We start from the raw sequence: 14,591 nt of genomic DNA on the forward strand, positions 1-14,591 counted from the left end.
AGACTTGGAAAAAATTATATTAAGTGAAGTAAGCCAGGCCCAAAGAAACTTAGGTCCCATGGTTTCCCTTATTTGCAATAACTAGTATATTTCTGAGTCAAGCAGAAAAGGTCAGATAAGTTGATGTTAGAGAAATGAACCCTAAGATATGTATTCAAATGTTTTTTTTTCTTTCAGGTGATTGTTTCTAACACATTTATAAGATTATTTCTTTGTTGCTTTGTATGTCCTTCCCCCATGGTATGACCCCTGCTTTCACTGTATTTGATGTTGGTATAATTTGTGGAGGGGAAGGGAAAAAACAAATTGTTTAAATAGTGATACAGGTGGATCCATTGCAACAATGAGATGTACAAGTCGTTATGTGGAAAAACAAACTTTACAACTTTGGTGGGGGGGGGAGGATTGGGTGGGGGGGGAGGTTGGGAAGAGATGGGAAGGGGAAACAAAGGTAGAGGCTACAATGCTTGATGAGAAATTACTCATTATCTTGCCCATGTAATTGTAACCCCGCTGTACAGTATTTTCACAATTAAAAAAAAAGAAAAAGAGAGAAAAAAAAAGATATAAAGCTATTCCAATTAATCTTTTCTAAATCCAGGCTATATTCCTTTGGAAAACATAAGCTAGCTGTGTTCTGTTAAGCTACATAATTCTTTTGAGGTTAGAATTGAATAGTGGTGTGTGTGTGTGTGTGTGTGTGTGTGTGTGTGCGCGCGTGCGCGCGCACACACACACACACATGAGTTCTAGGGCTTAAACTTAGGGCCTCATATTCTCACTTAGCTTTTTTCGAGTCCTAGGGCTTAAACTCTGGCCATGGGTTCTATCTCCGAACTTCTTTTGTTCAAGGCTAGTACTCTGTCACTTGAGACACAGCTCCACTTTCAGCCTTTTCTGAGTAGTTTACTTGGATGTCCCTCTGTAGATGAATGGTCAAAGAAAATGGAATTCTGTGCTTTCATCAGAAAGAATGACATTGCCCCCAAAATCATATTAAGTAAAGTAGGCCAGACCCAAAGAAACATAGGTTGCATGGTTTCCCTCATTTGTAATAATTAGTATACTCCTAGGATAGCCCTAGCAGAGAGGATCATAACAGTTCAATACCTATATACATATTACCATATAAACGAATGCTAATTGGATGAACTCCAAGATATGGAAACAAGAGATTTTTGTTTTGTTTTTGTTTTTTAGTCTGCTGTTTGCAGTTATTCCCCCCCCCCCCAAAAAAAAAAACCCAATCTGGTTTATTCCAGATGGTAGCCACTGTCTTTGATATCCATACCCTTTGTCTTGTATATAAGTTTATCTGATTTGGGGAAGGGAAGGGGAACTACAGAAATGGGACAAAGGGTGAACCAGTGCCACAGTGATACTCACTGTGTTAGAAATGATTTTTGCAACTTGGAGGGGGGGAGGAATGCAGGAGAAAACGAAGGAGGGGGTAACACTGTTTGAAAAGAAATGTACTTATTACTTGTGGAACTATAACCCCTCTGTACATCACCTTTATAATAAAAAAAAATTCTTTTGGAGCCAGAAAAAAAGAGTATCATGGTCTTGCCCCCACTGGCTTCAAATAGCTAGGATTACAGGCATGAATTACTGTGTCCTAACTGGAAGCTATTTAATACAATTAAAATCTTGGACTAAATTATATCCCAAGAATTCTAATCTTTTATTAGTAGCCTCTGCTGGCATTATAAGATAATGATATGAGTTTCTTAATTTTGTGCAGTAAAATTTTATATATTTGACAAATCAATTACAGACAAAGAATTGAATATGTGACAATGAACTCTTGATCTTTAGTTGTAAAATAGTGTTTTTTTTCCTCTCTGGTCAATAAACATCAAGTGTCTACTATATACCTATTATTAAACTAAATACTGTGAGAAATAACCAAAACATTTAAAATACAGATTGGTGACTTTATATTTTTCATTAAAAAATAAGACAGTGTGTATTCCAGTTTATAAATTGGCTGATTTTGGAAAATTCATCTTGATATCAGTTGTTTAGGTCTTGCAGGTACCTGAAGGTGGAACTCTTTAACTTGAAGAGTACTCAAGAAGAGGTTTTAGTGTTTGGAAACTATGGAGAATCAAAGAGGAGGAGCAACATTGTAACTTGAGACTGGGGTGGGAGGAGGTTGGTGCATCTAGCTGCATGTCTCAGAGATGTTCACCAGGTGCATTTACCTGAGAGGATGGCTACTGGGGTAGGCAGGAAATAAAAAGCTTTTGGTCTAAAAAGCCAGAAACTATTTTATGATCCCAATTTAAGATTTTTCCTTTAATTACACATAAGGTTATTTTGGCCTTAACATCCTTTTGGCAGTCACTCTTTCTTTTGGAGCATTGCTGTCAACTATTTTGGATAATTGTACACTTTATAGTGGTTAAGAACATAGATTTTTTTGGCTGGGTGCTGATGGCTCATGCCTATAATTTGAGCTACTCAGTAGGCTGAGATCAGGATCAAAGTTTAAAGCCAGCCTGGGAAGCAAAGTTTGTGAGACTTTTCTCTCATTCAGCACCACAAAACTGAAAGTGGGGGTGTGGTTCCAGTGGAAGAGTGCTGGCCTTGAGGGAAAAAGCTCAGGGACAGTGCCCAGGCCCTGAGTTCAAGCCCCAGGACTGGCACAAAAAACAAACAAAAAAGAATGTGGATTTTTAGAGCTAGTTATAGTGGCATATGTGCTTGTAATCTCAGCTATTTGGAAGGTGAAGACCGAAAGATTATGATTTGAGGCTAAACGAAAAGTTATTGAAACCCTATGTCAAAAACTGGCTTCATTCATTCATTCATTCACTTGTTCATTCATTTATGGTTGTGGGACTTGAACTCAGGTCCTGGGCGCTGTCCCTGAGCCTCTCTGTGCTCAAGTCTAGCACTCTACCACTTGAGTCACAGTGCCATGTCTGATTTTTGAGTGGTTAATTCGAGTCTTCCCAGGCTGACTTGGAACTATGATCTGTATGTCTCAGCTTCCTAAGTACCTAGGATTACAGTTGTGAGCCACTGGTGCCCAGCTGGCTTTTGTTTTTGAAAAGAGCTAGTGACTTAGCTTAAGCATAAGGCCAGTGTCACACACACAGTCACACACAGACATGCACAGTTTTGGTGGTAGTTCTAGATATGACTACTGCTTATGTATAAGGTCTGTGCAAATTTAGCCATCTCTGAGTTTGTTTCCTCATATGTAAATGCAGGTAGCAGTCTGTCCTTCATCCTAAGTTACTTTGAAAATTAATAGCATAAATGTATATGATGAGCCTGGCACGGGACTGGAGTTCAGTATGGGAACTAGTATCACTGAGCTGTAAGCCCTTTGATGAGTGTTAACAGCTCTGATATTTACCGATGTGTCAGATGGTAACCCTAGCACAGTACCTGATATGGTGTTAGGTGCTCAATAAAACATCATCAGTGAATGCTTTCTGGGTTTAGAATTGCCATAGCAATTATTAGGAATAAAAATTTTAGAAGATGACTTTTATTCTACATTATTTTTCCCCTACCCTTTACTTTTAGTAATTATTTTGTAAAACCCATATTGGCATAACTTTTAGATCTTGGGCTATTGAAAAGTATAAAAAAATTAGGCCAGGCAATATTGCCTGAGGCAATCCACAAAGTCAATGCAATACTCATCAAAATACCAATGTCATTCTTCACTGAGATAGAGAAAACAATCCAAAAATTCAGATGGAACCACAAAAGGCACTGAATTGCAAAAGCAGTATTGGATCCAAAAAGTACTGTGGGGATGTATAACAATTCCAGACTTCAAACTTTGCTGCAGAACTATAGTAATGAAAGCAGCTGGATGTGATCACAAAAATAGGCCTGCGGACCATTGGAACAGAATAGAAGACCCAGAAATCAACATACAATCCTATAACCATCTAATATTTGATAAGGGAGCCAAAATCATAGACTGGAGGAAAGATAGCTCTTCAACACATGGTACTGGGAAGCTATCCACTGGATATCCATAAGCAGAAAACTGAAACTGAATCCTTATGTGTCACCTCCTAATATCAGTTAAAAATGGATCAAATACTGCACTATAAGACCAGAAGCCTTGAAACTACAACAGGAAGGTGTAGGAGAAACATTAGAACTTCCAAGCACAGGCAGGAACTTTCCAAGTAAAGTACCTGGGGCTTGGCAAGTTAGAGAATTGACAAATGGGATTTCATAAAACTTAAGAAGTTTCTGCGTAGCAAAAAAACGTACATAGTTCTCTAGAATGTGAGAATATCTTTGTCAGTTATATGTCAGACAATGGCCTGATATTCATAATATACAAAGAACCCAAAAAACTAAACCCTCAAAGAATCAACAATCAAATTAATAAATGGGAAAACAAACTAAACAGATTTCTCAAAGGAAGAGGTAAAAATGGCCAGTTGAGGGACTGGGAAGGTGGCTCAGTGGTAGAGTGCTTGCCTTGCATGCTTGAGGCCCTGGGTTTGATTCCTCAGCACCACATAAGCAGAAAAAGCCAGAAGTGGTACTATGGCTCAAGTGGTAGAGCACTAGCCTTGAGCTGAAAAGCTAAGGGGTATCACTCAGGCCCAGAGTTCAGGCCCCACGACCACCTGCGCTCCCCCCCCCCTCAAAAAAAAGGCCAGTAGACACATGCAGAAATACCCAACATCTCTGGCCATAAAGGAACTGTAAATCAAAACACCACAGATTCCATTTAACCCCTGTTAGAATGGCCAACATCACGAAAACAAATGATAACAGATACTGGCCAAGATGTGGCTGAAAGGGAATCCTACTACACTGCAAACTTGTGCAGCCACTCTGGAAAGCAGTGTGGAAGTTCCTCAAAAAATTAAATGTAGCATTACCCTATGATCCAGCAATTTGACTCCTGGGCATTTACCCAAAAGATTACAAATCAGGATACACTAAAGCTGTTGCACATGTTTATTCCAGTACTGTTCGCCATGGACACAGAATGGAATTAGTCCAGATGCCTTAGTGGATGAATGGCTCAAGAAAATGTATTCAATGTATATTCAATGTATATGAAAGTAGGAAACTAGGAAAATTGAAACTAGGAAAATTGAGGGGATGGGTTGGATTGGGAGGGATGAGGGAGAATAATGAAAGGGGTGACATCAATAAAGATGCATTATATGTATAAATTGATTTGCTAAATATTGTAAAAATAGTTTTTAGAAAGCATTAAGATTAGGAATCTTTTTGCATATTTAAAACTACAGCAGCAATATCTCTACAGTCCACTAGATGGCACTGCTTTCTCATTTTAGTGGGGAAAAATAGGGAATGGAATTCAAGTCAAAAGGAATCAAATCTTTTCTAGCGAAACTCTCAGGAGATTGAAGTAGCAATTTAATGATGAACTTCACAAAAGTAACCACATAACTTGATCATCTTAAGTAAATTTTCAAGATTGAAGATTTAGGAACAACAGCAAGCTCAGGATTTAAGACCTTGTACAAATGAAAGGTCCTTATTTTGTATTTTTTCCAAGTCATAGCACTTTTAAAACTAGAAAACTTGACTCTTTTTTATATTTGTTTGGCAGTGTGCTGGATTTTGAATCCAGGATTTGACACTTGCTAGGCAGATATTCAGCTACTTGAGACACATTTCCAACCTTTTTGTTTTAGTCATTAAAAACAAAATAGGTTTTCTTTTTACTTGAATCTACCTGGAATATAATCTTCCTAGTTTGCTTCCTGCGATGGCTGGGATTACAAGAATATACCACCATGTCTAGCCTTTCTTTTGAGATGAGGTGTTGCTAACTTTGCCTGAGTGGGCCTCAGACTTTTATCTTTTCCTGTCTTAGCCTCCTAAGTAGTCTAGATTACGTGAGACACCTTGCCTGGCCCCAAACCCCTGAATTCCTATCCCAGATACTCTTACTGTATTTCTTGAGCAAACCACGTGGTCTCTCTTAGTTTTAGGCTCCTTTTTCCCCAAGTAAGGAAATCCTAAGTAACTAATTACTACTTTAGGAAGCCTATTAGGTGGTGTACTCCTATAAAGCAGGTGCGGTGGGAATCTCATACTGGAAGAAGGATTGAAGTTTGAGGCCAGCCTAGTCTCCAGCAAAACAAAAGAAAACCAGAATAACAACAACACTCCCATGTCATGTAGAAAACATTGGGCTATCTAGTCCATACCCCCACAGATGAAGAAACTGAGGCCTAGAGGATCGCATGAACTCTTTTTTTTTTTTTTTTTTAGTCTGTCATGAGGCTTAAACTCTGGGCTTGGGCGCTATCCCACAGCTCTTCAGCTCAAGGCGAGCACTCTATCGCTTGAGCCACAGTGCCACTTCCAGTTCTCAAGTGGTTTATTGGAGATAAGAGTCTCACAGAATTTCCTGCCTGGGCTGGCTATGAACCATGATCCTCAGATCTGAGCTTCCTGAGTAGCTAGGATGACAGGTGTGAGCCACTGGCGCCCGGCATTGCATGAACTTGTCATGGCAAATTAGTTACATGCTGCAGATGATAACTTAAGACATTGCTGAAAATATACTTGGGTGATTAGCATATGCAAACATGCATAGCACAGATATTAACATAATATTTAACATTAACATAATAGTATTTTCACCTCTCTTTTATCTTTAAGTATTTTCCCAGAAATGATTTCACTCCCTCCATTTGCTGGAAGGGAAAGTGACTCTGTGGGAGCTGAAGTGACTTACTTTGTGTTGACTCAGTCACTTCTATGCAGTGTATTGCTGTTCACTCTTTGCTCTGAAGCCTTTGGACATACTGTTAAAGATATTACCAAAGAATGTGTCTGTTTAATATAGTTTTTGGAATCTATATCTCTCTAGTTTTTAGGGAGCACAAACTCTCAGACACCAGCCTCAGAGTTGGTATCTTATAGGTATGTGATAAATAATTGTGGGATAAAAGAACGTCTAAGATACTGACTTAATTTAGTGGCAAAAGTTGGTATCAGAGCACATGTTCTCTGTCTTTTTTTTTTTTTGTCATTTGTGGGGCTTGAACTCTGGGCCTGAGTGCTGTCCCTCAGCTCTTCAGTTCAAGGCCAGCGCTCTACCGTTTGAGCTACAGCGCCACTTCCGGTTTTCTAGTGGTTTTTGGAGATAAGAGTCTCAGGGACTTTCCTCCCAGGCTGGCTTTGAACTGTGATCCTCAGATCTCAGCCTCCTGAGTAGCTAGAATTACAGGCATGAGCCACCGGTGCCCACCTGTCTTCTTTTTTCTTGTACTATATTATCTGCAATGGAAAGGGCTAGATGGTTTTTATCATTTAATTTCTTCCGGACATTCTTCTATCGTTTCATTTCTTTTATTGTGATGAAATGCTGTTGGAGATATTTTCTTCTACTTACAGCAATTCAAATAGGCAAGTAGAAAAAGTGTTTTTGGATGAATGTGCTAAAATCCAGAAAGTTAAGAAGTTTTTACTCAGCTAGCTTTATAAATAAAACCAAGAAATTAAACAAATGCTTATTTCTTCTTGGTCCTCAGATTAATGGAGCTAACTTGTTTCCAGAGCACAGCCCGTCCAGCACACAAGCAGAACATTCAGAATAAGGATCAAGTGTCCTGAGTATAGCTTTTATTTTAACAACAGAGCTGGATAGGCCTTTTAGTATATCATCAAGGAAAAGTTGGAAAATGATAAAATTCTTTTTTTTTTTTTTTTGGGTCCGGTCGTGGGGCCTGAACTCTGGGCCTGGGCATTGTCCCTCAGCTCTTCAGCTCAAGGCTAGTGCTCTACCACTTGAGCCATAGTGCCACTTCCGGCTTTTTTCTTTTTGCTTATGTGGTGCTGAGGAATTGAACCCAGGGCCTCTGGCATGCAAGGCAAGCACTCCACCACTGAGCTACCTTCCCAGCCCCCAAAACTTCTTTTCTTGTACATACACCATCTACCCATCTCATTACCAAAGAAAAGAAACAGATTGGACAAACTATCAGTGATTGTAATCTTTGCTAGTTTTTTTTTTTTTGGTTGGTCTTGGAACCTGAACTCTGGGCCTGGGCTCTGTCCCTCAGCTCTTCAGCTCAAGGCTAGCACTCTACCACTTGAGCCACAGAGCCACTTCCGGCTTTTTCTGCTCATGTGGTGCTGAGGAATCAAACCTAGGGCCTCAAGCATGCAAGGCAAACACTCTATCACTAAGCCGCCTTCCCAGCCCCACCTGCTTTTTTTTTTTCAGTCCTGGGGCTTGAACTCTGGGCCTAGTCACTGTCCCTCAGTTCTTGAGCTCAAGGTGAGCGCTCTACCACTTGAGCCACAGCACTACTTCCAGTTTTCTGAGTGGTTTATTGGAGATAAGAGTCTCACGGTCTTTCCTGCCCAGGCTGGCTTTCAACCATGATCCTCAGATCTCAGCCTCCTGAGTAGCTAGATTATAGGCATGAGCCACTGGCACCTGGATGCTTTTTAAAAATTATTATTATTATTTTTTGTAGTATTAGGGTTTGAACTCAGTGCCTTATCCTCTTACTTAGATGTTTTGCTCTTTGCTGGTACTCTACCACTTGAACCACTCCTCCAGTTCTGTCTTTTGCTGGTTAATTACAGGTAGAATGTTTTGGACTTTTCTGCTTGGACTGGCTTCAATCCTCCATCCTCCAAATCTTACTCTCCTGAGTAGCTAGGATTACAAACTATGAGCCAACCAGTGTTCTGACACTGCCTCACCTCCTTTATTTTAAAGCTTTTAGGCATCTGAGCCTATTTTTAAATCCAGAATAAAACTTGAGTTGGTGTAATCTCCTAGGGACAATATTACACCAGATGTGCACAGAGCTTTTAAAAACTGTCACTGATAGTTTCATTTGTGCAGTACCTAAAATGTGTTAGGTATTTCACGTTTCTGTTTAATCTCTGTGACAATTCCATGAGTTAGTTCTCATTTCCTGAATGAAGTACCCTGGAAGAAAACATTTAATTTAATTAAGATTCCAGGTAAAATCACCAGTAAGCAGCAAAACAATAGTTTGTATTCAGGTCTAACACATTTCAAAGCTTTTTTTTTTTTTTTCTCTTTTTCTGTTCCTGGGGTTTGAACTCAGGGCCTGGGTGCTGTTCCTGAGCTGTTTTATTCAAGGCTACACTTGTTCAAAGCTACACTTCTGACTTTGCTTTGGAGATAAGAGGCTCAGGGACTTTTCTGCCTGGGCTAGCTTTGAATAGCAGTCCTCTGAGATTCAGTAGCTAGGATTAAAGGTATGAGCCACCACACTCCACAAGCTTGTTTTTTTTTTTTTTCCTTTTTAAACCATTGTGCCATACGATAGTTCTGCATTTCTTCCCCCCATTTTTTTTTTCTGCCGGTCTTGGGGCTTGAACTCAGAGCCTGGACATTGTCCCTGAGCTTCTTTTGCTCAAGGCTAGCGCTCTACCACTACTTCCGGCATTTTTCTGTTTATGTGGTTCTGAGGAATTGAACCCAGGGCTTCATGCATGCTAGGCAAGCACTCTACCATTAAGGCACATTCCCAGCCCCTTCTTTGGGCTTCTTATAGTGCCCCAGAGTACTGAGTCTCTGTCTTTGCCTTGATCCAGAGGTTCCCACTTGCTATGTATTGTAGTAGTTAAGTAAGTGATGCAGGCAAGCACTTGGAGCAGTATATAATGTGCCTCAATCTACAACCTTGGGTATTTATTATTGGAGAGGAGGCATGCATGCCCATGAGACCATCAACCCACCCAAATTCACAAAAGTTCCACATATTACTCATTATATTTGGCTTTCCTCTAGCTCCCCCCCCCCTTCTCTTGGATCAAATTAACTTTTGACAGATGTTTGGAAAATCATCTTATCCTGTAATTCGTATTTATAAATCCTGTTGCTGCAGTGTGGTCCCCATTCTCTCTCTTCACTGAAGCCAGAAAATAATCTGGGAAAATGCCACATTTCCTGTTATGAGTTTGGAGGTTCTTGTCTTTTTAGCACAAGTTCTGAGCTTTTGAGAGTCTTAATACTGGAAGATTGAAAGCCAAGCATGCTTTTTTCATATGGATGTTTTAGATTCTTCAAAAGTAAACAGAAACAGCTTTAGATTTGTTCTTACCAGGGGATTGGAGTTCAACATTTTGTTATGTTTCAAATTTTGAAAACTCATTCTTACTATTCTCTTTTAGAATAGATTTATAATGAGGACATTCTTGACTTTCATTTTCTCCTGATAAGTCAGTTTCAGTTTAAGCTATTCTTTTTTTGGTGTCAGTCCTGGGGCTTGAACTCAGGGCCTGGATGCTGTCCTTGAGCTTTTCTGTTCAAGGCTAGTGCTCTGCCACTTGAATCACAGCTCCATCCTGGCTTTTTGGTAGTTAATTGGACATAAGGGTCTCATGGATTTTCCTGGTTATGCTGGCTTTGAACTACACTTCTCAGTTCTCAGCCTCTTAAGTAGCTAGGATTATTCTTTTACCAGCTAGGGACTACTGCCACCAGCCCTTTCTTTCTACTCTTGCCAGTTAGCTTGCTATCACTCTTCCCTTCTCTCTCTCCTCACTTGTGCTGGCTTCTCTCACATTCAGCAATTTGCACCACCCTCTCTCCCCCCCCACCCCCACAATTGGCATAGTGAATTCTTTTCTAAGAGTGAATGAAGTCTACTAGGATCATATTTATACTAGGATCATCTCATCCTTATCAGGGCTCTGTTGTAAAAGAGATTTCCCTTTCTGTCTTTCTGTTATGGCATGGCAAATGAAGTTCCTGAGTCACATCATCCTTGGGAGTGTGTGATTATAATTGTGATTGCCCACTGACCTGCGAACAAGAACCTTTTCTTTCCTGTTGATTCGAGTTTCAACAAAAGGAACTAATTTTAGCTTTCAGATCCTTACATTTTTGCTTCATTGCCGTCTTTCTATTGCTCACTGCTTCTCACTGTTTGGGAAGAGGAAAAGCAAGTCTACAATTGTGGCCAAGTGAAGGGAATGCTCTTATTGAGCTCGGCGTGTAGGAAGAGGTCTCACCTTCTCTCTTTAACAGCTCAGCATCTGGGCTTCATCAGAACTCAGGCTCAGCGTGTCCAAGGCCTGCTGATGCTTAGCAGAGATACTTGCACAGTTTTCTCAGTTTAAACTTGGCTAACACTTAAAAGTGTATTAATGTCTAGGAATATACTGGCTCACAGGCTGGCTGTTGATTCATCAGGTAGCTATTTTAGGAGTTGTCATACAAATAAATACTTTGTTTTAAAAAAAATACATTCACTGCATCTGAAAATGTGCCCAGGTAGAAGAATGAGCCATTGTTTTGTTTTGTTTTCCTTACCCATCCTGACTTGTTATTGTCTCTGATAAAGTGGAGAATGGTTTTATGCAGAAGCTCACTTTGCATGTATGTAAAGCTCACTTACAATTTGAGGCATAGAGCACTATGGGAAATGTTGGGACTGCTTTCAGTGGATCCCTTGAACTAGTTCTCCCAGCTTTGCTTGGGCCCTTTCCCTTCTCCTTCCAACATTGTACTTAGATGTTTTACATCTCTTCTTAGTCTACATTTCCAGTGCAGAGTTCTATACAGCTGGACATAGGATGAGTGTCTGGGCTCAGAGTCTCCTGCAGTCATGGGTGCAGGCTGAACCTAATTCTCTTCTCAGAATGCTTTCTCCAATTGTGTGCCTTTCTTTAGTCAAGGTTTCCAGTTTCCATCCTCCTTTTCAAGTCAGCTCAGACGAGTCATCCTGGATCTTTTTTTCTCTTGAAATTGCTACTGATAGTGGCTGCCATGTAACCACTTCATTACTGGGTTTTGACATTTCTAAAATGTTAATAATATTCCTCCTTTTCTTCAAATCAGTAACATTTACCCTTAGTAATTAATGGTGTGCAATCTTTCTATAATCTTGACTCCTTACGTTTAAACACCACATCCTTAATATTTTCTTATGCTAAAATATGTCCTTGTCAGCCTTAGCATAGACACATTTCCATAGAAAGGCTTTTTAAAAATCCTGTGACATATCTCCTATGTTCCTATGTGTCTCTTTTATGCTCCAATAATACCTGGCATTACATTTCCCTCATCTTCATCTTATTTATTCCATCAGAATCTTCATTCTGATTTCCCATTTGCTCCCCTCTCTTTCCTATGCTGTGTGAAGGTGGGGAGAGTGTTTGTCTTTACTAGAATTTACCCCTGTTGCTTAGCGCTATGACTGCTGTTGAATGAGTGCATGCAGTTTCTATAGCAGTGGATCAATGGAAGTTCTATTGGGATATTCCACTGACTTGTCATCTTAGTATATAGCCTACTACTTAGAAATTCTAATTCTTGGGGCTGGGAAGGTGGCTCAGTGGTAGAGCACTTGTCTCGCATGCATGAGGCCCCGGGTTCGATTCCTCAGCACCACATAAGCAAAAAGGAAAAAAAAGCCAGAAGTGGCGCTGTGGCTCAAGTGGTAGAGTGCTAGCCTTGAGCTGAAGAGCTGGGGACAGGGCCCAGGCCCAGAGTTCAGGCCTCACGACTGGAAACCACCCCCCCAAAAAAAAAAAAAAGAAAAGATTTTAATTTTAGTTCTTTGTTTTCCAGCTCTTTCCCCCCTTTCTCCTGCCGCCCTTCCTGGTTTTTATGAGACAGGGTGTTATTAGATAGCCCAGGCTTGCCTTGATCTTGTGATCCTTCTTTCTCTGCTTTACTGATTGCTGGGATTATTCTGGGATTAAAGGATGGGCACAGCTAGGTCTTTAATATTTTAGTTATGTTCCTCCTGCTGTTGAGTGTTTGTTAGTTAAATCAGTTGTATCTCAAAGAGAACTGGTATGCAGACAATTAAGACTATGATATTATTTTCTTTAACTGTTTTCTTGAAAACAGGAAAATATTCATATTTTATGTTTGTTTTTGAAGGCTTCATATTAAAGCATTCATACAGACTTACTTGCTTATTTCCTTTGAGATCAGAGCATGCCTCTGAATCCCCTGTCCTTCCCACAGCTGTTCTGACACCCTTCAGAGATGCTTCTGAAAAATAATTTTCCAAATGTGTCTGGAAAATTATATGTAAATACAACCTGGAATCTTGAGGTACTTTTGTGAGACCTTTGACTAAAGAAGTAAATGCTCCAACAATCACCTGTTTTTTGTTTTTGATTTTTACAATTGGCTAATTTGTTTTCTGCTAGTTTGTTTAGATATAGTCAGCCTGTTTCTCAGCATTGAAATGAGTCCTGTTTCTCCAATACATTCAAGTGTGATTGGAAGTGCAAAGCCCCGAGTTGAAACAACAGTATAAGCAAAACCCCCCAAATACATGACTGGAATGAGAACTAATTGTGTGCTTTCCTCCTTTCTTAGATTCATGCCCGAAACCAAAATGAAATAATTTTTGGGCTAAATGATGGCTACTACGGTGCTCCCTTAGAACATAAGGTAAGAGGATTCTCTTAATGTTGTGGGGTTTGGTTACTGCAGGTGTGCCTGTCACCTGGGTTGATAGAATCCTGAGACGCTCTCTGTAAACACAATTATGTTTTATAAAGGATCTCTGTAAGACTTGTTTACTGTGTTGTAAGATATAAAGCCATTCCAACAAACTTGTCCAAATTCAGAAACATTGAACTTATACCTTGCATTCTCTCAGACCACAAGGGAATAAAATTAGAACTCAACACCAAAAGCCACCAAAGAAACTCCTGTAACAAATGGAGGCTGAACAACACAGTGCTGAATCATGAGTGGGTGATGGAAGAGATTAGAAAGGAAATTCAAATGTTCATGATATTCAGCAAAAATGAACATACAAACTACCAACTCCTCTGGGACACAGCAAAGGCAGTACTCAGGGGCAAGTTTATAGCTCTGAGTTCCTACATCAACAAATTGGAGAGATCTGAAACCAACAATTTAATGAGGCATCTGAGCCTCCTTGAAAAAGAGCAGCAAGATAAACCCAATACAGTAGATGGAAAGAAAGAATTAGAATTAAATCAGAATTAAATGAATTAGAATAAAAAAAACCATAGAAAGAATCAATAAAATAGAGTTGGTTCTTTGAAAAAATTAACAAAATTGACAGACCCTTAGCAAATCTTACTAGAAAAAGAAGAGAACACACAGAGATAAATAAATTCAGAGATGAGAATGGAAACATAACCATAGAAACAAAAAAGATTCAGAACATTATATGGGACTACTTCTCAAAACTTTATGCTAATATGTTTGAGAACTTGGCAGAAATGGACCTTTTCCTAGCAAATATTGAACTGCTGAAACTAAACCAAGATGAGTTAAACCATCTTAACAGGCCCATATCAAGTATTGAAATAGAAACAGCAATAAGAGACCTCTGATCTAAGAAAAGCCCAGGACCAGATAGTTTTACAGCAGAATTCTACAAGGCATTCAAAGCATAGCTCATACCAATACTCCTCCAACTCTTCAATGAAATTGAAAGAGAAAGTTCACTACCAAACTCATTCTATGAAGCCATCATAACCCTCATCCCCAAACCAGGCAGGGACTCATCAAACTATAGGCTCATTTCTTTGATGAACATTGATGCAAAACTTCTCAACAAAATTTTGGCCAATCAACTTCAACAATTCATCCAAAAAATCATACACCACGATCAAAC

The 14,591-nt window shown here is 39.6% G+C and overlaps 1 protein-coding gene across 1 annotated transcript in view; it reads left to right on the forward strand.

The window, feature by feature from the left end:
- Positions 1-14,591, forward strand: part of Uvrag (UV radiation resistance associated) — a 274,073-nt gene that overhangs the window by 37,286 nt on the left and 222,196 nt on the right. The window contains exon 4 of the mRNA XM_013014162.1: positions 13,313-13,387. Within this exon, the coding sequence (XP_012869616.1) occupies positions 13,313-13,387 (75 nt within the window). The remainder of the gene's footprint in view (positions 1-13,312; positions 13,388-14,591) is intronic.

Source organism: Dipodomys ordii, unplaced genomic scaffold, assembly GCF_000151885.1.
Source record: "Dipodomys ordii isolate 6190 unplaced genomic scaffold, Dord_2.0 Scaffold22, whole genome shotgun sequence".
In the NCBI taxonomy this organism is placed as follows: Eukaryota; Metazoa; Chordata; class Mammalia; order Rodentia; family Heteromyidae; genus Dipodomys; species Dipodomys ordii.